General features: G+C 45.3%; 1 protein-coding gene across 4 annotated transcripts in view; it reads right to left on the bottom strand.

The window, feature by feature from the left end:
* LRRC20 (leucine rich repeat containing 20) overlaps nucleotides 1–23,999 on the bottom strand; it is a 254,866-nt gene that overhangs the window by 108,787 nt on the left and 122,080 nt on the right. For all 4 annotated transcript variants that reach the window (XM_025184483.3, XM_006122779.5, XM_006122780.5 and 1 more), the window contains exon 4: nucleotides 8,356–8,523. In XM_025184483.3, coding sequence (XP_025040268.3) covers nucleotides 8,356–8,523 — 168 coding nt within the window. The remainder of the gene's footprint in view (nucleotides 1–8,355; nucleotides 8,524–23,999) is intronic.

Here is a 23,999-nt window from a genome sequence, read left to right as displayed (position 1 = left end):
TAAGTCAGTTAAGAGTATGAAAATAACATACATCCAGCCAACATAGCTAAGGCAGCAAAAGCACTTATGTCAAAAGTCCTTGTGCTGCTACAGTTTATATTGTGCAGGGAACTTCTTTTCTGGTATACGCTGCATCTCCACTAAGATGGTTTGCCAGTATAGCTATAAAGCAAACTTTCTACTATGGATTAATCTTAAATCTGAAATGTAAATGACATTTGGACAGGCATTCCCCCCACTCCACTCCTAGCCTCAGCTTAGTTCCTGGGCTTCAGCAGTGCTGAGGCTGGGGCAGAATGCCCTCCCCATGGAACTGAAGAGGTTGGGGCCACGCACTGTAGCTATTAACTGTGATACATTCATACCCTAAGGCTCTGAACAATATGTGGTTCCCATTTTGCTAGGCACTCTGCAAAACACAGGAATATGTAAGTCCCTGCCTTGAAGAGTTTATAATCTAGTTTGAAACAAGGTGCAAAAACACGAGTGTAACAAGCAACAGGGGAAAGAAGGTAGCTGGGAGGGTGGAGAAGGGTGTTATGATTGCAGGACTAGCTGCATCTCTGTCCCCTCTTCTAGCATCTCTGAGCGCTCCTCTTCTGATGTTGGGTCTCATGCGTACCCTTCCCTTTTCTGGGTGTAATCTCACATTTCTACAAGTATTAGGCTGGTCCCCAGCCTATGTTACCTATCAAACACATCAACCATGATTAATCTGCATCAGCTCCAGTAGCTGTTTCTATATATCACTATCCTTTCTCAAGCTCTTCCTTTGTCAATTCTTTCTCCTCTGCCATTAAGGAGACCGTCCCTTCATTTATCGCCTTATCTCTCTTCTGCACTGCAGACATGAGATCCCTAAGCTTGGAGATAAGATGTCTTCCACATTACTTTCACTTTGTATAGGATCCCTGTACCAAAGCGTACTAGGTGTTGAACTAGGAAGGTGATGGGTAGATGGCAGAAGCACAGGGTTGGTTAGTAATGGCATGTGCCTTTATGAAAGTCACCGGTGGACTCAGGATGTGGGGAGAGTGGGTAGATATGATTGGCAGGGGCAGCAGGGCACAGATTCATAATTGCACATGCACTTCTGAAGACACTCTGTATTTTGGAGGATGTGACCCCTGAGGCATGTTGCTGAAAGGTCTTGTTCAAAAAAATCAATGGGCAGGACAGCAAGATATGCAGTTCTGCTGTTCACCATAATGGTGCCCCAAGATCAGTCTGTAGGAATAGGACTTCCTTGTTTGTACACACGCCCCCAACAAGGCTACACTGCCTGCTGTGGTTGGAAAACTGGAAGACCATTGTATTTCAAAGAGTTAGTGAATCTTCCCAGTTCTCATGTCTGCAAACTAGAAAACAGGCTTTGGCCTGCTGTTAGCAAGGAAAATTCCCAGCTAGCTAGCTTGTTAAGAGAGATAGGCTGTGCCTAGTGTGGGGGTGAGCTTGCCGCATAGTTTAGATAAGCTTCAGGGTGGACATGCCTGCCCATGGAAATCTCCTCCTCACAAAGGCAGGTGTTTGTTTTGGTTTCTTCTTTAGCACAGACTTAGCTGCTGCTTCTAGGATTCTGTGTACAGGCTATATATCACTGAATGTTGCCAACGCCCTTTGGACTTCCCAAAGGACCTGGAACTGTACAGAGATGCCTCTCGGACATGGCCCAGGAGTCCATCCTTTGCTGAGCCAGAGTCCCCGGCAAGCCAATGGGATGTTGAAAGCTTTCTTTTGCCTCTTCTTTCTTATATCACCTATAATATCTAATAAACCTTGCATTTATTCACATTAAGCAATTTGTGTCTTCTTGGTTACCCTCCGAACCTGAGAGCAGAGTCTGGCTGGCTCAACCTCTGAAGTAAGACACCTCCTTCCACCATTTGTGCCAAATGTAGCACTATCTTTACCTTAATGTTTTTATGACATCTGTAGATCAGCACAAAGAGCACCGAAAAATGAATAGATTTCTGCAGGGATTTTTATGAACTCAAGAAGATAACAATTTTGAGGCCAGGTCAACATTCAAAAGTTAGATGAATGTTTCTATAGGATATGAAAAATCCACACGACTGAGCGACTTAGTTAAGTCTCACTAATGCCCAGCATGGACAGGTCAACGGAATAGTTCTTCCATTGCTCTGTGCCGATGGGAGAATCCCTCACAATGTTGTAGTGACCATCTATATTGAAACAGCTGTGCTGCTGTTGTGTTTTCAAGTGTAGATAAAGCTTGAGACTCATAAGCATGGCCATACTGGGTCAGACCAAAGGTCCATCTAGCTCAGCATCCTGTCTTCTGACAGTGGTCAATGCCAGATGCCCCAGAGGGAGTGAACAGAACAGATGATCATCAAGGGATCCCCCTCGTCATCCATTTCCAGCCCCTAACAAATAGTGGGTAGGGACACCATTCTGGCTAATGAGTATTGATGGACCTAAGCTCTATGAATTTATCTTGTTCTTTTTTGAACCCTGTTAAATTTCTGGTCTTCACAACATCCTCTGGCAAGGAGTTCCACAGGCTGACTGTGCACTATGTGAAGAAAAGCTTCCTCTTCTTTGTTTTAAACCTACGCCCTACTAATTTCATTTGGTGACCCGCTAATTCTTGTTATGGTAATAAGTAAATAACTTTTCCTTATTCACTTTCTCTATATCTGTCATGATTTTATAGACCTCTGTCATATCCCCAACCCTTAGTCTACTCGTTTCTAAGATGAAAAGTCCCAGTCTTTTTAATCTCTTTTCATATGGCACCCGTTCCAAACCCCTAATCATTTTTCTTCTCCTTTTCAGAACCTTTTCCAATGCCAATATATATTTTTTGAGATGAGGCGACCACATCTGTATGCAGTATTCAAGATGTGAGCGGGCCATTGATCTATAGTAAGATATTCTCTGTCTTATCCTCTATCCCTTTTAAAATTATTCCTAACATTCTCTTTGCTTTTTTGACTGCTGCTGCACATTGACTGGATGTTTTCAGAGAACTAGCCACAATGACTCCAAGATCTGTCTCTTGAGTAGTTGTAGCTAAATTAGTGCCCATCATTTTGTTTGTATAGTTTGGATTATTTTGTTCCAATGTGCATTACTTTGCATTTACCTACATTACAATTAATTTGTCACTTTGTTGCCCAATCACCCAGTTTTGTGAGATTCTTTTGAAGCTCTTCACAGTCTGCTTTGTTTTTAACTATCTTGAGCAGTTTAATATCATCTGCAATTTTGCCACCTCACTGTGTACCCCTTTCTCCAGATCATTTATAAATAGGTTAAATAGGATTGGTCCCAGGACAGACCCTTGAGGGACATCACTAATTACTTCTCTCCATTCTGAGAACAGACAATTTGTTCCTACCCTTTGCTTTGCAAATAGCCATGAACGCTATATAATCACAAAGCATTTTGAAATGTCTGACTTTGGGAAATACATTTCCTAAATGCTATGGTAGCTAACAGCTCAGGGCACGGGTCGGCAATCTTTCTGAAGTGACATGCCAACATTTAATCCTCCTGCCCTGGGCCCTACCGTTCTGGAAGAGGAGGAGGGCTCTCTCCACTGTGTGCCCTGCTTGGTCTTCTGCCCTGGGCTCTGCTGTGCGGAGGAGAGGAGCAGTGCACACGCACTTCCCCAGAAGCTGGATCCGGTGTGGAGCCTCAGGGCTTCTCTTTCCCCCTCTCCTACCTGCAGCTGGTTCCAGTTTTGCTGGGGCCATGATACTGGAATGTCAGCACAGGATGGGGTCAGGGTGGCTTGGAGGAGAGGGGGTCAGAGAAATGTACAAGGTGGGGGCAGGTGGGTGACACTGGGGTATCCCCCTTTGCTGGGGGCAGGGTTCTGGGGTCCAGTCCATGGTTCCCTCGTCTTCCTGCCAGAGACCCAAGTGCTCAGAGGCCAATGCACCCCCTCCCCCCCCCGATTTCCTCTCCCTTTCAGCTGCCCTCACCAACACCCAGCCCTGGAGCCGCAGCCCAGGCAGCACTCACCCTCTAGTGCAGTGGTTCTCAAACTTTTTGACCCATGGACCACTGGCTTAATGTAAACCTTTCCACAGACCACAGACGCTAATGGAAACTCACCGTTAATTACATTACGCCCAAGCTATTTTGTTAGTGCTGCAGCTAGGGAGAGCGGTTTAATGTTAGTTTATCAAACTTCATTTTAAATAAAGTAAAATATTAATTTATGTCCAACACAAAAGTTTCCCATGTTTTCTTTATTTATGGAAGGGGTCAGGAAGCTTTTTTGGGGTCAGGGGTACTGACCCACAGAAAAATCAGTTGGGGACCACACAAGTGAGAAACAAAAAACTCCTTCAAAAACTCCCAACCCTCTCTGATGAGCCTCTGGTTTAGCTTCATCCTTGGGCAGCCCCTCAGCAGCAGCTGTTGCTGGCAGTGGCAGCCTCTGTAATAAGCAACCTGGAGATGGTGGAGGTGGCTGGACCAGGGGCCCCGCATGCCAGAGGCAGTCCCGTGGGGGAGGAAAGGGGCCACATGGCATATGGTGGTGGGGCTGGGGATGGTGGAGACTCACCACCGGCGGCACGCACTGCACTGGAACTTGGGGAATGCTGCAGTGTGAGCCGTAGTTGGCTCAGGAGCGCCTCCAGGTGCCCAGCTGCTGTGCACGCAGCCTAACCTGCTGCCAGGGAAGGGGGAGGGCGCTGGCTGTTCGTACACCACAAGAGCCCAGGAGAGGATGCATTGAGCTGCATGGAGAGGAAATTGGGGGGGAGCTCCCATCGCAGGCTGCGTGCGCCACTCAAAATTGGCTCACGTTGCCAACCCTTGGCACAGGGTGTTGCTCAAATATGAAGCAAAATGTTTTATTGCCTTGTCTCTCTCTGTACCTGCTGTTTCAGTAAATAGCTACATTACAGTGTGTTAGATTTTTAATCCCTATGGTGTTGCCAATTGCAGTGAGGATGGGATAGAGAGAGTGAGGAGCATTGGTCATTCAGGCTGGGGGGGGAGGGAGAAAAGACAAAGAGGGAATGCTAAGTTGTACAGAAAAATGGATTGTAGGGGTGCTAGTTTGGCTGATGCCTGTGGGACTCGATATTTCAGAGAAATAAAATCTGTGCAGATTAAATGATCTGTAGTGGGCACCATTATGAGCATGCAGCAGGATAGACCCGGGGAAATAAGAGCCAAGAAGGGTCAGAGAGGCTCCAAGCTCATATCTGCTCAAGACAGTAGTCCTAGTGTCCCCAGAACAAAAGCTGTTTCTACCCCTCTGTGCAGTTGTACTTGCAAAAACTTTACTCAAATCATATACAATTCTTTTAAAAAAATCATACTTATATTATTTCTTGTAGTATTGCAGCAGAGTAAGTACATTTAAGAAAGTTCACAAATATTTAGCTTGTAATTTCTCATATGAGACGTGTGAAAAAATAATTGAAGGAATTCATAACGCTGCATCATTATTATACTTTGAATCTGAACTAATCAAGCAACAAGGAAAAAATTTTGCAATGATCTTTTTCATTCCTATAATTGGGAGGCGTAGGAGGAAGGAGTTATACTTCTGCCTTCCTTTTTTTATAAGCATTTTCTGGCATTGTTTCCCACCACCTTTCAAAACATGCTTCTCTTTAACTTTGAGTAACAGGGCAAGCTTTTAATTGGCTTACTGTCTGGTGAGCAGCCTAAATACTCAAACTGGGCCAATTATCAGTGCCTTACAGGTTACAATTGATCCTTCCTTCCAAGAGAGGTTTTGTCTAGTGTGATCAAATGAAAAGTGCATTATCTGTCACCTGATCTCGCTTGTCCTGTGCTACCATACCAGAGTAATCAGGAAAATAATTTTATTCGGTCAAAGTTAAAATTCAATTAAAATAAACAATGTATGGAGCATAGAACTGTAACTTTCATTATCTCTCTTAGCTGGCCCTGCATGGAGCACATTCATTAACTAAAACTTGCTGATTAATTTTGTTACAGATAGAATCAGTGAAATGACAGATTCCTCGTATCCCTCGCATTTAATATAAGGAACTTTAGGATCCCAACTTACAAGGTTTTAAAGGCAGAAAAAGCCTATTGTCTGAAAACAAGTGAACTGGCTCCCTGGCCAGTGTGCATGTTCCTCTCATAACTTATCATGGGATACTAGCGCATTCCAGAAAGAAGGAAAAGCTTTAAGAAACTGTGCATCATGGAATTAGGTGCACTGCTGAGAGGTCAGTAAATTGAGTTGCTCCCTATTCCTCTTCCCAGAGACTCACATCCTTATTAGACCCACAGGGTCCCCCTGATTTTAAGACCACTGGGTACTGTTCTTCCAGTAGAGATGTTAGGACAACTGGAGCTTTTCGATGTTTCTCCTTAACTGGATGCAGAGATTGTAATTGGAGAACAGAGGAACTTTCTCTCCAAAGCCTCTTAGCTGCTGCTTTCCATTTAGCACAATTGAGTACAAAAAGCCTTGGAGTCCAGGCCACTGCACATGTGTGAAAATGAAATTTGGCATGTGTAGAGGGCACAGATTCATTTAGCAACACATGACAAAGGTAATTTACTCCAGCAGAAGATCCTTGAGGTTATAGCTCTTTGATAGGTAAAGAGTGTAACATAGGATCTCTCCTGAGGGCTACAAATGTCTTAGATAAATTACAAAAGCAATCTAATTAATATGACCTGATGAAGAGCTCTCCATCAGCTTGAAACGTGTCTCTCTGTCACCAGCAGAAGATGGTCCAACAGACCTCATGCACCTTGTCCACCAGACTAATTAATTTCTTTATTTCTCTGTCAGAGCTCCATATTTATTACTATATGAATTTAATGTGCTGTGCTGAACAGAAGAGGCAGTATATAATAGAATCTTCTCTTACATAATGTCTTTTAATGCAGAGCATCACCTGATGCCTTCCAGAGAGAGTCCAGTCATTCTTTGGAGAGCTGACGGAGCTATCAGTCTCCCCATTTTATTCTCCCTCAAAGACCTCAAGTTACCGCAACTTTCACGCCATCAGGGGGAACTGGCAGTGGCTTGCTCCAGAACAGAAAGCCACACCTTGTCCAAAGGGGCAGCAAGGGAGAATATCCTATCTCCCCATTCCAGGGCTGAGAGAAAACAGAGGACTCAGAAGGCCGTGGCAAAAGCAAAAGAGAGGAAAGACATTAAGATGAAGGTTTTTTCAAAGCTGCCCAAGGGATATCAATACCAATTAGGAATTGGCTGTCCAAATCCCTTAAGTGGCTTTGAAAAATCTAAACCTAAAAACCTCTGTGGAGCTACTGGTGGAAGGAGATGAGAAATGCAGCTGAAACAAAGAAAGATTTAGCAAAAAAGGAAAAGGTTGTTAAGTGAAAGAGAGAAATGTTCTAGGCTGAATTATGTGCATACAAGAGTTATGCGAGGATAGACATGAAATGATATTTCCCAGCAGGATAGCCAGTTTCAGTAAAAAATTTACTTTGCCATTTAATGACACTGGAAATCAGACTGTCAAAGCTGTTAGAATGTAATGTACATTCCATAATGTTGATTTATTTTAATTTAACAGCTTGTTCAGCCACCTTTACAAAAATAGGATTTTTCTTAAGCAACTTGGAAGTCTGTAGTTTCCATTGCATTCTATACCCGTCCTTTCTCTGTGCCTGGAGAAGGGGTCCTACTAGCACCATTTTTTTCCTGTTGTGGTATGGGGTAATGCCATTGGGAAAACGCTGAAAACTTTCTAAACTACTACAAAGAAGACAAAAATGAAAAGTCATACTTCGGCTTACTAAGGACTCAATACTGAAAGACTTTTGACTGAGAGGGGCTGCTGCACATAATAAATATAAAACAAAATAGTATTAAACTGACAACTATAAGTTATGGCATTCCATTCAGTTGAACTGTCTATCTTTAAAGGGAATAGCTGTGAGTTGCAGCAATACATCTGTCATTTATCACAAAGTCCTTTGCCTATAAATCAGATCTTTGTTGTTAAGCAACAGGAGCAGATGAAAGCTTACACATAGAGTCAGTGACCTCAACTCGCTCAAATATAATAAGCTGCTCCATTTCTAATTTCAACAGATGCATGTGCTTTTACTGTGTCCATATTTGGCCCATAATGCTCCATATTTGGCATGAAAACTGGTTGCTATGGAGATGTTTATGATGAAACGAAATGAGATCTGTGACTTGACAGACATAAACTGCTGGAATAGGTAGCACATAATTAGTTAAGAAACAAAACTGTGTTCTGATTCAAATTCCCTGAATAGAAAACATGAGGAAAACTACTGCAAAACAAAATGCTGTCCAGGATATGTTAGCTGGTCTATTGTTATCAAACATAAACGTACTTCATTCTCATATACACTCCTATTAGGGCATGTTACCTGAAATCTCATTCTCTTCAAGGTTGATGGTTTCAAGAGCCTTCAAGGCAGTCAACTGCTCGGGGAAGTGTCGGAATTTGTTCCTGGACAGGTTGATGACCTTCAGATGTAACAGGGTTCTCATCTCTTCTGGCAGACGATGCAGATAATTCCCTTCCAGGTTGAGTTCTGCAGTTTGGGTGTGAACAGGGCCGGGGAAAAACAAAGTAACATCATGAAAACTTAAAGAAAACCGACCACAACCCCAAAACCCACCATTGCTTCTGCTTCTGCAAAGTCTTAATGACAAGGAAGAAGAAAGACGTGATTTTTTTATGACAAACAATCAAATTTATTCTGTATTACCCTGTTACATATGTGGCCTTATCAATGGTAATTCTACATTCTTTGGGCTAAATTGTGGCTTTTAGCTAACCACAGCTTTACATTATGAGAAGTACAGGGCTGCACTACCCCAAGGTAAGCAACAAGGGAGGATTATGGCTCAAATAGACAGATTGTATCACTGAGCTCCCTTAAAGTCACCACTATATTTCTCTCACGTTCTTTTGGAAGAACAGGTTCTAGAGAGGAGCAGCTCTTCTGCTTGGGGGATGACGGGGCTATACAAAGGAGATTTCTCTTACTCCTGACTTGACCACTTTGTGTCCATGTAGGTGTTGGCCACAGTCTACCCTGTCAGCAATTGCAACCAGACTTCTCATTAAGGGGCCAGTTCTGTCATCCTCTCACCACAATGGCCAATATCTTCTTTCAGGGACAGTGCCACAGATATCAATGGGGTTACTCATGGAGTAAGACATTATTTACTGTGAATAAAGGGAACCGAATCAATCCCTAACAGATTGCTTAACTAAAAATCCTTCTTCTATAACTTCAGGGCTGCGTCTAGACTGGTAAGATTTTCCGCAAAAGCAGCTGCTTTTACGGAAACACTTGCCAGCTGTCTACACTGGCCGCTTGAATTTGCGCAAGAACACTGATGATCTGATGTAAGATTGTCAGTGTTCTTGCACAAATACTATACTGCTCCCTCTCAGAGAAAAAGCCCTCTTGCACAAATGCTTTTGCGCAAGAGGGCCAGTGTAGACAGCTAAAAACTGTTTTGTGCAAAAAAGCCCCGATGGCAAAAATGGCAATCGGGGCTTTCTTGCGCAAAACTGCATCTAGATTGGCACGGACGCTTTTCCGTAAAAAGTGTTTTTGCGCAAAAGCGTCCGTGTCAATCTAGACGCTCTTTTCCGCAAATGCTTTTAATGGAAAAACTTTTCCGTTAAAAGCATTTGCGGAAAATCATGCCAGTCTAGACGTAGCCCATAAGAATTTCACCATGTAACAGCATACCTTCCCATGCAGTCAGAGGAGACTAATGCTCTGAAACATCTGATGGATTCACTGATAACAATTCCCAGAAAAAATAATGTTATTCAGCTGCAGTTAAAGATGAGAGAATGTACCAGTAGTTTAAGGATAAAATGCCTCACCAGAACTTTGGGTAATTGTTAGAAACAACAATTAGAGTCCCAGAAAATCCAAATTAATGGATACATTTATTAGATATTTGTACATTTGACAGCATGAAAATACTCTGCACCTCATCTTCCTTGCCAACCAGAGCAATGTGATAAAAGATTATTTTAAAAATTTCAGAAACAGTTTGACATTGATGGTATCTTCCTTAAGAGGAATTAGAAGTGGGGTAGGAAGCACTTTCCATTATAAGACCTGTTTTCAGTTACTTATACCTCACTGAACTTTAAGTGCTCAGGTTAAAATTTTCCATGCTGAATGTCTGCCTGTGATGGTTTATACACCTCACACTGGACAACAATGGGTAAAGGAGCACCTAAGAGCCTGGGTGGCCCTGCTCTGCCACATCTGCAAAGCCTGAGCTATCTGGAAGTGGAGATTAAAAGGGAAAGCAGAACTATTGAAGGCAGGCAGTGGACGGGAACAGACCCTCTGCTCTGAGCTCTGGGGAAATATAGTCCAGGAGCTCTCATTGCCTGCAATACAGACCTGACAAAGCCTGCACAGGAGGGACCAGGGATTGTGAAGGTCAGAAACTTTATTTGTGAGTCTACCCTGTGGGGAAAAGGGGAGACTTATGTTGGAAGAGATCCTGGGAGGCAGCTGCTTAGCACCCCAAGGTGCAGCACTTAGCTGCCTACCATTGGGCTCTGGATCACAATCTAGTGGACTCGGGCTCCCCTACCAACTCCAAGGTTGTGACAACAAAGGTGGAGAATCCAGCTAGGGAAGACCCTGACAATTCAAGGGCCTGAGCTCAGATGAAAGCCTCAAAGTCCTCTAGGTGCTGAAAACATGTTATGTGGTTGGACTTTTGGGATATCCCAAAATGGAGGGATTGGAACATGTGTCCCACACAGTAGGGTTGAGCTACAAAAGGAGGAACAGACCCCACAAGACAAAGCTGTAACTGAAAAGGGAGATGTCAGAAGGGGGCCAACAGGCAGCACTGGTGGAGAAGTTCCCATTTACAACTGGTGAAGAACACGGGCAGGTTTGTCCCACCCCTGATTAATGGAAGGAGAGAAAAACCAAAAAACTTTTCCTCAGCGTCAAAGGTAACAAAACATGAACAGGGAGACATTGTTAAAGTAGGTAACTGATAACCTGCAGCAACAGGTTACAGAAGCAACACCTGTTGTTGCTGAAGATGATCACTCAGCAGCAGCAATAAGCAATACAACGACCGCAGCAGCCCACTTAAAAGCTGGTAGCACAAGAACAGCAGCAGCCTCTTATTCAGCAAGTGCTGGTGCTCATATAGCCAGAAGAGGGTGGCAGATCCTCCCACAGGAGCACCTACTCCAATCCTAACCACCACAATGTTGGTAAAGCTTACAAAGACGGGGCCATAAGACGATCCTGAGTCACTTTTTTGGTTATGTTTGAACAAGTGGCAAGGTGCTGCCTGAACACTGGGTTAATTCTACTAGCCTCATGCTTACTGGGACCGTCCCAGCTTGTCTGAAGGGGACTAGACTTAGCAGATGTGCAAGACTATGCTCACATTCAAAGTCACCATTTGGGATTATCTGGACATCACAGCTGAAATGTATCCCAGTTGTTCCCATTGAGAGAAATATTCACCAGGGGACTAGCACCAGGTGGTCTCCCAGAAACTCATGTAACACTGCTGCTTTTCACTCCAACCTGAGACATGGCTGGGACGGGAGGAGATGAGCTGGGGTTGAAGACTAACCTGAGACTTTGGCCAAAGCTATACATTTAAGAGACGAAGAGCTGCAAACAGACCCACTTCTGAGACACTGAGGAGTAGTAGGATTAGGGGACCACCCCTCTCCCCCTGCTCCCCACGCTCCAGTGATGAAACAATCACCACCACAACTGATGAAAGCTTCTTTCCCCATATAGGCAACAAGGTCTCTTCTGCGTGACTGCCCCTTTATGAACTGTGACTATGAACAAGCCTAGACAGCTGACGTCAGAGCCTGAAAATGGGGGCCCATCTAAAATATTGGTCCCAGTAAAGGCCACGGAGGGAGGGAAGAGGGGGGAAGAAACCTGGGCTAGCTGACATGGGGTTCAGCTAGACTTTGATAACAGAGCAGCTGATGAGCAAGGAAGGCTCGCCTGGACAAACAGGCTTTCTCCAGGGTGTACATGGAGATTTATGAACCTACCCACCAGACAAGTCTGATATTTGGTAGGGAAACATATTGGGAACCTCTTTGTAGGACTAGTTTCTACCCTGGGCTTGCCAATAATCCTGAACAGGGACTGGAAGTTTCAAAAGAGTAAAAATCACCTGCTTGTGGGGGGCTTCCCTACTCCTGGAGGTCCAAGAACTCATGGGGCCAAAGGAAGTGGTGGGACTGGGTGAAACAGATGTCAGGAAAGGGACCTCTCACCAAGGGAGAGGCCTTATTCCGTCCCCAAAGACTAATGAGAACCCATACCCATTATTGCCTCCCATACCTAATCAGAGAAGCAGATTTCACAGGGGAACATAGAGATGACCAGTCACTAAAGCAAACTTACAATCAAATGACAACAGCCAATGGTGTAGTGGACACGCACCTGCTAAAGTAATGGCCCCTCTTTGAACTTGAGAGGGGGGACAGTTATATTGCCTGGTGAGGGACCATTTAACTAGATAAAAATTCAGCTCTGTGTACCAAAAAGGCATAAAAAGAGAAGCATTACTACTCACTCATTTAATCCCATGCAAGGGCACTTGGGGCTAGATAATGTCCTTGGAACAGGTAATGAATAGGTTCTACTGGCCAGGAGTGCACACAAAGATCAAAGACTACAGCACGACATACCCTGAATGTAGAGTAGGACCCAAGAGCAGTAATCCCTGTAAGCTGTGCACTTGTACAGCCACTCAGGAGAGATACAAATTCCATCCACCTGATTAGCAGAGAGCCCACAGCTATGTTTTTTGTTTCTACTGGTGGGGCACATTTTCATGTGCCTCAGTGCACATAAACATTTATTCTACACATTGAGGGAAGATGTTGGGATCCTCTTTGACAACCTGCTTTCTACAGTGGAGGTACCTTTTGAAAGAATAGGGATGGACCTAGTGGGGCCACTGGAAAAAATCCTGATTGGGTACCAGCAGGTCCTGAAACGTATAACCCAATATCCCCAAGCCATCCCCATCCTCTCTGCAAATGAGGCAACCATCGTGGACAAACTTATGAAGCTGTTCATCTGACCAGGATACCAAAAGAAATCCTAAGCAATGAGGAAATTTACATTGTGCTTGATGAAAGAGCTATGTGCTCTGTTAAAGATTAAGACTCTAAGAACATCTGTTTTCCCTTCCTCCCCTAGATGGACAGATTATCTGAATGGTTCGATTGGATGCTGAAAGAGATGAGGAAATTTGTATTATCAGATCCTTGTTGGGGGACCAGTTGCTCCCACCACTACTATTTGCTACCAGAGGTTCTGCAGGCAGAACTCTCCTCATTCACATGTTTTATAGGAGTCAGGGTCAGGGGATCTGAGAGCCCCTCCAAGAAGCATGGGAGGAAGAAAGACCAAAGACAGCAAACGTGGTGCAATACATACTACAGTTAAAAGAAAGGCTTAAGAGGACCTTGCAAAATAAAACTTATTGAAAGCCCAATAAAAATCAAGACAAGTCCTAAAAACAAAGGAACAGGTTTACAAGATCGGAGACCAGTGACTAGACACTTGTTTTTGGTGCCATGTTCAGATTCAAAATTACTGGCCCAGTGGCAGATGCCATTTGAGGTGGTAAGAAAAGTGGGATTGACTGATTCCAAAATCTGACTGTCTGGGAAGAAAGAGGAAATGTAAGTATACTTTTTCTTCATTAAATTACTACTTTTGAGACATTAATGGATATGGATGGAAAAAAGCAATCAATGCCTAATCTATAGTTATTAGGGCAAAGCTAGAGGACTCTAAGAATTGTTTTCCATCTCTAAAAATGTCATTTCTAGAGCAAAACCGTGGCTTTTTAATATGTAACTCAGAGAGAGACCTGGATTTCCATTTAATATTCTCACTAATGAGAAACCCTTTGAAATCTCAAAAGGCTAATGTATTGGGAAGAGCTGTTCTCTCTTTCTCTGATGTGAAACGTCAGGAATTCATTATTAGACTATTTTAGAAATAGTGTAAAACTAACTAAAAGTGAAAAGACTTGTCCTGAAGCACATTACACTTGAAATTCTGACTGTTGATGTCAAAGGGAGTTGACTTCAGTTATAACAGGATTTCACCCTATATGTTCAGTGGCCTTGTAAAGCAGTTTGGTTATACCCAGCACACCTGAGCTGGTCAAAGAGTAGGGTTGGAGGAAAAAGGATTCACAATGCAACAATTTCCTCCTTTCCAAATGCTTTAGTTCATTCATAAGTCATTGGAAAAGGGGAGAAATAAAAGCTCACTTCAGTTAGAAATTTCTCATGGAGTCACTCTTGCGGAAGAAATGGAATCCTTCAGGCTGCCTTAGCACCTTTAATAGGAGTAGAGAGAATCGAACAGGGTGATACTGGATTGTAGCACAGCAATAATGAAAACGGAGGTTATTTTTCTGAAGGTTCTCTGAGATGTGTGGTCCCTATTCCACATGAAGGTATATGTACTCACCATGGAGATTTTTAGTAAGCAATGTCTGTTGGGAGGAGTTCTCCTCATGTTCGGAACTGAGGGAATCAGGGGCAGTTTGGACCCACAGGGAGGGGAGGGGAGAGACATTGGACAGGTAATACAATACAGACAGGGACCACATATCTTGATGAACTTCTTGTCACAATTAAGTAACTTCCATTTCTTGTCTTCCACATGTGGGAGATTAGCAAGCAGTACTCAAACAGAAGGTGGGTGCAAGGATGCAGGAATAATGGGTGAGTATAGTATAGCTGTCTCCACAGCTGTGTCTTTAGTAGAAAACTAAACCAAAGTGTAATGCCTTGTGAAGGTGCATAAGGAGCTCCAGGTAGCACTGCAGGGAGGAAAGCATTGCAGGTCAAACAGACTGTTCTAATTTCCAGTATATGTACAGTAAAACTCTGGTGGTCCGGCATCCAGTGGTCCGGTACGCCTGATGGTCCGGCACCAACTGCATCCCGGAAGTGCTCCGGCAGCTGCTTCAAGTTGTTAATCAATTACACTAACTGCAGCTGGATCTGCAGGCGACAGGCTTGCAATTTATCTTTGCTCTATCTATTGCCTATGGGGGGTGGGAGGAGAAGGAGAGAGGGAAGAGAAGGGGACCGAGGTCGGTGGCAGGGGTAGGGGCGGGGGCGTGGGCACCAAACTCTCCATCATGTTGCAAGGTGGTGGAGAGGGGGCAAGAGGCAGGCAGCTGCTTCAGGAATTTCTAGTCAATTACACTGCCCCGGGCTGGATCCACAGCCGACAGCTCTCAGTCTACCTTTCCTCTCTACTGCCTGGGGTAGGGGGTCAGAAGGTGGGAGGGGGGGTGCTGAACCCTCCCTCTTGCTGCAGGGAGGCAAAGCCTGCAAGCCGCAGAACCAGAGAGGGAGGGAGAGGCAGGCAGCTATTTCAAGAAGTTCTAATCAATTACACTGCCCCAGCAACAGGCTCGCAATCTACCTTTCCTCTCTACTGCCTAAGGGGGAAGGGGGCGGTGGGAACGGGTAGATCCGTAGGTGACAGGCTGCTGCTGAAACTCACAAGAGATCATCTCCCCTCCCTGTCCCTGCTGCTTTTATCAGTAGACCAGATAGTCCAGGATCAAAAGATCAAGTGAGTGAGCTTGCGCAAAAAAACAGAGGCAGCAGTTGAACCCAGTGAACCAGGAAGGGACTGAGTCAGTCTGCCATTAGCATTGTGACCCACTGGAGAGTGCTGTTTTGACTTTTGATTATTTTTGCCCATCAGTGTGTACAGACTGATGGAGTCAAAAGTGAATGAAGGTGCTAGTAGTAGTGGTAAGAAAACTTTAAAAAGGAAGCATATAACACTGACATTGAACCAGAAATTAGAAATTATAAAGATGCTAGAAAGAGGCATAAATCGGAACGTTATCATGAGTGAATTTAACATTGGATCTTCGACAATCTATGACATAAAGAAACAGAAGGATAAACTGCGAGCATTTGTTGCTGAAAGTGAAACACCTACTAAACGTACTGAGCTACGGCAAACTCTGAAAATGCCTAAGATGGCACAGTTGAATGTAGCTTTGTTTAAGTGGATTAGTGCAAAGCGTTCTGAAGGTAAGCCCTTTACTGGGCCAGTGCTCATAGAAAAAGCAAAACAGTTTCACAGTCAAATGAACATTATAGCGAATCATGTGTGTTTTCAGAAGGTTGGTTGCGTAATTTTAAGGATCGGCATGGGATCTGTAAATTAGATATCAGTGGTGAGCAAAAGTCTGCCAATCATGTAGCCGCTGAAGAGTATAGTGCTATGAGCAGTTGGTGGAGGAACACAGGTTGTCGCCTTGTCTAATGTACAATGCTGATGAAACTGGGCTCTTACGGCGTTTTTTGCCAAACTCGACTCTAGTTGGCGGTGGTGAAAAGGCTGCTCATGGCTTCAAAATGAACAAAGACCGCATTACAGTTCTGGTATGCGCAAATGCGTCTGGCACGCATAAACTTAAGCTTCTTGTCATAGGGAAGTACAAAAAACCAAGGGCATTTAAAACTCTTACGAGTTTGCCAGTGAATTTGGAGGCACAGGGGAATGCTTGGATGACGTCAGAAATCTTTAAGGACTGGTTTTTTAATCATTTTGTGCTCGCAGTTAAGGAGAATTTTAGAAAGGAGGGTCTACTGGAGGATAGTAAAGCTGTTCTTTTGCTCGATAACTGTAGAGCACATCCGCCCCCTTCAGAGCTTGTAAGTGGAAATATCTTCGCTACATATTTGCCACCAAATATGACGTCTTTGATCCAACCGATGGATCAAGGTGTGATACAGAACTTTAAGTGTTTCTACAGGGGGACTTTTGTCCAAAAGTTGATAAACTCAGACTGCAGTGTTTCTGAATTTCAATCTTATTTCAACCTTAAGGATGCTGTGTATGCGGCTGCATTGGCTTGGAAAGACGTAAAGAAGGCTACTGTACGAAAATGTTGGAGGAAACTTTGGCCTAGCATCATGTTTTGTGATGATTCTTCTGATGAAGAGGAATTTTGTGGATTTAATGTTAGGCCTAAGCACATTAATAACATACAAGAAATAATTGAAAATGTCTCTGAGAAGAATGCTGTTGCAAAGCTCTCAGAAAATGACATTGAACAATGGCTTGCCAAGGACAAAGATGAACCAGTTGTAGAAATTCTGAGTGATGCTGCGATCATTGAAAGTGTTTTGAATCCACAAAAACCTCAAGAAGAAGAAGAAGAGGAAGTGATGGAGAGAGCAAAATATACCTGGCGAGAGGCAACTGAATTTATTTCCAAATCATAGAATTTGCAGAGTCTTGCAGCCAATATAATGCAGCTGAAGTGATGAACCTTCATCTTATTCTGAATAACTTTTATGCCAAGAAGTCACAGTCCTCTAAGCAAGCTGATCTCAGGGATATGTTTGCAAGGGCACAGAAGATAGTTCAGCCTTTTTCTTCACCACTACCACCAGCACCTACAGTTCTTGACATTCCCATAGAAGCAGAGGAGGATATTGAAGAGGGGGATGATAACAGGGATGATGAAGCACTGGTTTCATCAGATGATGAGTAATTGTGCAGCATGGCAAATAAATAAAATTACAGATTTAAGTTTCAGGGGTTTGTTAAAGTTTGCGTTTTTTTAGTGTTTAAATGAATAATTAACAGACTGTATATAGATATCAGCAGTGTATACTGCATATCGGCTGAAGAGTATATACACCTTTATCAGCTGGAGACTTGCAGTCAATACAGTATAATGCAGCTGAAGTGATGAACCTTTATATTAATCTGAATAACTTTTACGCCAAGAAGTCACAGTCCTCTAAGCAAGCTGATCTGAGGGATATGTTTGCAAGGGCGCAGAAGATAGTTCAGCCTTTTTCTTCACCGCCTCCATCAGAGCCTACTGTTGTTGACACTCCCATAGAAGCAAAGGAGGATATTGAAGAGGGGGATGATAACAGGGATGATGAAGCACTGGTTTCATTGGATGATGAGTAATTGTGCAGCATGGCAAAATAAAGTTACAGATTTAAGTTTCAGGGGTTTGTTAAAGTTTGCATTTTTTAGTGTTTAAGTGAATAATTAAGGGTATGTCTACACTACAAAGTTAATTCAAACTAACAGCCGTTAGTTCAAATTAACTTTCATAAGTGCTACACATACAAACCGCTAGTTCGAACTTAATTCGAACTAGCGGAGCGCTTAATTCGAACTAGGTAAACCTCATTCTACGAAGAGTAACGCCTAGTTCGAATTCAGTAGTTCGAATTAAGGGCTGTGTAGCCACTTATTTGAACTAGTGGGAGGCTAGCCCTCCCCAGCTTGCCCTGGTGGCCACTCTGAGCACAACCAGGGAAATGTGGCTGCCCCTCTCCCGGACCTGGAGCCCTTAAAGGGCCACGGTCTGGCTACGGTGCCCATGCCAGGTGCAAGCCTGCCAGCACCCAGCCAGCAGACCCTGCACCTGGCACGGCACGAGCCAGCCACCCGCTGCCACCCAGCCCTCCGCCTCTTCCCAGGACCAGGCTGGCAGCTCCCAGGAGCCTGCCCGGGGTCGCAAGAGGCGGGCGCCTGCCTGGTCTAGTGCGGACATCGTGGACCTCATCCAGGTTTGGGGGGAGGCATCCAACGTCCACGATCTCCGCACTAGGCACAGGAAAGTGGCCGTCTAGGGCAGGATAGTTGCCAGACTGGCCACCCAGGAGCAGGTTTGCATGAATATCAAGGTGGTCCAGTGAGACCCCTGACCCTGAGCCCTGAGCTTAGAACGTAAGAACATAAGAATGGCCATACTGGGTCAGACCAAAGGTCCATCTAGCCCAGTAGCCTGTCTGCCGACAGCGGCCCACACTAGGTACCCTGGAGGGGATGGACCAAAGACAATGACCAAGCCATTTGTCTCGTGCCATCCATCTCCAGCCTTCCACAAACAGAGGCCAGGGACACCGTTCCTACCCCCTGGCTAATAGCACTCCATGGACCTAATCTCCATGACTTGATCTAACTTCTCTTTAAACTCTGTTCTAGTTCTAGCCTTCACAGCCTCCTGCGGCAAGGAGTTCCACAGGTTGACTATTTGCTTTGTGAAGAAGAACTGTCTGTTATTAGTTTGAAGCCTGCTACCCATTCATTTCATTTGGTGTCCCCTAGTCCTTCTATTATAGGAACTAATGAAGAACTTTTCTTTATGCAGCCTCTCCACACCACTCATGCTTTTATAGACCTCTATCATATCCCCCCTCAGTCTCCTCTTTTCTAAGCTGAAAAGTCCCAGTCTCTTTAGCCTCTCTTCATATGGGACCTGTTCCAAACCCCTGATCATTTTAGTTGCCCTCCCCTGTCCCACCTCCTTTTCCCAGTCTCCCCTAGTTTTGTTAAATAAAGAGAGTTTCTATTTTTGACCACACGTGTCCTTTATTTTGTACATCAGGAAGGGGGGCTAGGGACGGGTAAGTGGAAGGATGTGAGGGAGGAATGGAGTACGAGCCCCCGATGAGGAGGACTGGGGTGGCTCTGCGGGCTCCTCGGGGTGGAAATTCTCCTGCAGCCTCCCGATTGACCCCCCCAGATGGCAGCCTGCGGCAAGTGCAGCCGGTCTGATGGCCGAGTGCTGTGATGTGCCGAGTGTGGGCACTCAGGGCACTCCAAGCCAGGACTGCTTTGCTGTCCCTCATCGAGGTAGACAAGCAAGCGGGGAACCCTGAGAACTGTCTGTCCTGGGTGGGAGTCGGGTCCCTTTAAGCACAGCCCTCGGCTAGCCTGAGACAGCAGCTCCACGCTCTAAGTCCTAACCTGATGCCCTGCCGGCACTGGTTCCGGCCAGCCTTAACTTTGGTTGAGGGTCCACTCAATGTGGACATGCTAGTTCGAATTAGCAAAATGCTAATTCGAACTTGTTTTTAGGTCTAGATGCGCTAATTCGAATTAGCTTAGGTCGAATTAACTAATTCGAATTAAGTTAGTTCGAATTAGTGCTGTAGTGTAGACATACCCTCACAGACTGTATATATCAGCAGTGTATATATCTGTTGAAGTGTATATACACCTGTATCAGTTTTCAGTTTCAGCAGCAGCCTGTCACCTGCAGATCCACCCATTCCCCGCCGACCCCCGACCCTCCCCCCCAGGCAGCAGAGGAAAGAGAAATTGCAAGCCTGTTGGCTGTGGATCCAGCCCGGGGCAGTGTAATTGACTAGAACCTCTTGAAATAGCTGCCTGCCTCTCGCCCCCCTCTCTGGCTCTGCCGCTTGCAGGCTTTTCCTTCCTGCAACAGGAGGGAGGTTTTGGCACTCCCCCACCCCACCGACTACTACCCTCCCCCGTCTCCCACCTCTCCCTCCTACGGGCAGTAGAGTTCAACTGCTGCCTCTGTTTTTTTGCGCAAGCTCACTCACTTGATCTTTTGATCCTGGACTATCCGATCTACTGGTAAAAGCAGCAGGGACAGGGAGGGGAGATGATCTCTTGTGAGTTTCAGCAGCAGTGAGTTTCAGCAGTTCCATGAGGTGTACCGGTAGTTCGGAATAGGAACCTAGTCCGAACTACCTAGTTCGAGCCCCGTGTAGCCGCGCTACACGGGGTTCGAACAAGCAGGGATTTAAAAATGGCGGCTTCCCGCTTATGCAAATGAAGCCCGGGAAATTCAAATCCCGGGCTTCATTTGCAAGTGCGGTATGCCTACATTACCCCCCTAGTTCGAACTAGCGGGGTAGTGTAGACATACCCTGTGGGGTTGGATTGGGGGGGAGGGAGGGTGATGACTATATTCCTTTAAATTGCATAGATGTTGCTTAGGGAGGAGCATGGCTTTTGGAATTGTTTTTAAGCAAGGCTTTTTTGGTGTTGGGTAAAGTTTTCAACCTCTGCAACTAAGCAAGAAACCATTTAAGATTTTGCAGCAGAGGTCTTGATAGCTCTTTTACTCCCTTTTTTAGGAAGATATTTGCCTCTCAATACACCTTTCCATTTCAGTGACACTGGTTTGATTCTGGAGATTGCTGAAGGCAATCCATATGGAGAAAGATGGATGCAGCCATCGATCACTATATCTTGTGTTGAAAAAATCCATGTTTTCTTAGTTATGTCATCATCTGTGCAGTACAGACAACTGGTTAATCAAGTCCTTCAAGTTACACACTCTTGGGGATATAGAGAATTACAAAACTGTAGTCTCACAGAGAAAAGACAGTGATGCAGCATCCATAATATAATAAAAAACCTTTTTATGCATAACCCATCTTCCTAGTCAAAGGATAATAGCAGCATCTTATGTGCCTACCAGTCATGGGTGATTATAGTTTTGGATCAGAGTAGACTGGTTTATAGGCAGACATAACTTTGCTTCAATCAGTTATTATTCAGTTTACCTGTTCAGTCCCTGCTTAGGCTTTGTAGCCTACGTCCCACCTGAAAGGTCTCTGTACTGTCCCACTGTGAAAGTTTCAGAGGGGTAGTCGTGCTAGTCCCGTGGTCACCAACCTGTCAATTGCAATCGACTGGTCGATCCTGGGGGCTCGACAAGTTAATCGCAAGGCTTTCAGCACCCCCTGCCTCCATCCCCAAGATAAACCCCATGCTGACACTACTTCCAGTGACAACGGAGGTAGCGCGGGCTTCCTGAGGGGTAGTGGGATGTTCTGCAGATACACGCCAGGTCCCAGAAGTGTGCAGGCTGTTCTTCCCCCCTCCCCAAACAACTAGTGTGGTACCTAAAATGCCGGTCTGTTGTGAGCTGGGGACTTTCTTCTCCTGCTGCCTTTCTGTGCATGCGGGAGGTAGGGAGGGAGTGGGAGTCTGGGACTGCACCATCTCCAACTGCTCAGGCAGCGCATGGTTGCTGTGGGGAGTGGAAGAGCAAAGTGTGTGCTGCCTGAGCAGTTGGAGCTGGCACGGTCCAGGACTCCCACTCCACTCTTTCTCCCCCACGCAGGAAGGCAGCAGAGGAAGAAAGTCCCCGGTGTGCAACAGACCAGCGTTTCAGACCTCACCGCTGTTTGGGGGACAGAGGAGCAACCCGCACGTTTCTTGGGCCTTGACGCACAGCTGCAGGATCTCCAGGTACCAGTTCCTGTCCCCACCCCTTGCACAGACCCCAACAAGTACCCTGTCTCCTGCCCCAGCACCCACCAGCACCTGTCCCCTGCCCGGCACCCACTGGCACCCTGCCTCCTGCCCCAGCACCCACAGGCACTCTGTCCCCTGTCTTGGCACCCTGCCCCAGAACCCACTGGCATTTTCTCCCCTGCCACAGCACCCTGTCCCCTGCCCCCACCAGCATAGCTGGGGCCACATTAATGAGGCTGAGGGGTTTGGAGGGGTTGTGTTTTTGTATCTAATGTGTATAGCCCCAACTGGCTTTTCTGTGGGTCAATGACCCCTGACTCAAAACAGGTTCCCCACCCCTCTCATAAATAAAGACAATGCTGAAACCTTTTGTGTTTGACATAATATTTTATTTAAAAATGAAGCCTGGCCAATAAGCCCTCATCTGGCTCCGCATCATAACACTCATGTACCTCCCACCCTGCCCCCAGATCTGAGCCTATCATACACTGGAACCCCCTGTCCTGAACCTCTCACTTCCCCAAACTCCTGTACCTCCACATCCTCAATCTTCTACCACAACACTCCTGCACCATCCACACACTGGAAATCTGTGTCCTGAACCCATCATACTCCCAACCTCCCTATCCTGAGCCTCTCAGAAATTCCTGCACCCTCACATCCACAAGCCTATGGCTTGTTCACAATTCTCCACCTGAGCCAAACACTCCCCAGCCTGGAGCCCTCTCCCTAAGCCAGCATCCCCTCCTCCACATCCTCCTGCATCCACATTCTCTCCCAGAACTTGCACCTCTCACCCTTTCCCATACTCAAATCCCTCATTCCCACCCCAGAGTCTGCACCTGCTGTCTCAACCCAGTGAGGGTATGGCTAGACTACAGGAGTTTTTCCGACAAACACGCTCTTTTGGCAGCCCCTGTATTCCTCATTCCATGAGGCATAAGGGTGCTTCCAAAAGAAGGGGGTTTTCTGACATTTGGCCCAGTCTAGATGGGCCAAATGTCAGAAAAATCTCTTCCAGCAGAAGGATCGAAAAAAAGCCACAATGTAGCTGTATCCTGAGAGTGTATAAGGGCCAGGGATAGCAAGTGATGGAGAGAAGGGGAACAGAGAGGGCGGGGCCTCAAGGAAGGGGTGGGGTTTTGGGGAAGGGATGGGGTAGATCATGGCTTGTCCTGACATTTAAAAAGTGATCTTGGGTGTAAAAAGGTTGGAGACCTCTGTGTTAGTCTGTAACTTTAAAAACAACAGGTAGTCCTGTAGCACCCCAGAAACTAACAAAATATATAGTATCATGAGCTTTTGTGGGTAAAACCCACTTGACCAAGTGGAAATAACAGAAATCAAGATATAAACCACAAAAGTAGTACCTGTCAAGTGTAGGACCCATGTTAATGAGGCTAATTAAGTGGGCTGGATTTGTCCTATACACAACTTTTGATGTGAAAATGCAGAAGTTAAAGGAAAGGAAAATTGGCTTTGTAATACACCAACCAATTAATGTCTCTATTCAATCCCAAAATACAGTGTCAAATTTGTAGCAGATTAGCAATTCTGCAGTCTCTGTAATTGGGTGGTGAAATTCCTTTGTAGAAGAATGCCTACTTTTAAATCCATAATTGAGTGTCCGGAAAGGTTAAAATGTTCTCCTACAGGTTCATGTGTGTTACCATTTCTGATGTCTGATTTGTGTCCATTTATTCTTAGTCGTAGAGACTGTTCAGTTTGGCCAATAGACATGGCAGAGGGGCATTACTGGCACTTGATGGCATATATCACATTAAAGGATGTGCAGTTGTATGAGCCCCTGATGCTGTGGCTTATGAGGTTAGGTCCTGTGATGGTGTCACTTGTATAGATGTGTGGCTAGTGTTGGCAACAGGTTTTGTTGAAGGGGTAGGTTCTTGGGTGAGTGTTTCTGAGGTGTGATGTGTGGTTGCTGGAAAGGACTTGCTCCA

The sequence above is a fragment of the Pelodiscus sinensis genome, chromosome 8 (genome assembly GCF_052426305.1).
Source record: "Pelodiscus sinensis isolate ZL-2025 chromosome 8, ASM5242630v1, whole genome shotgun sequence".
NCBI classification, from domain to species: Eukaryota; Metazoa; Chordata; order Testudines; family Trionychidae; genus Pelodiscus; species Pelodiscus sinensis.
Note: the sequence above shows the minus strand (reverse complement) of the source record. Positions and strands in the feature narration are given on the sequence as shown.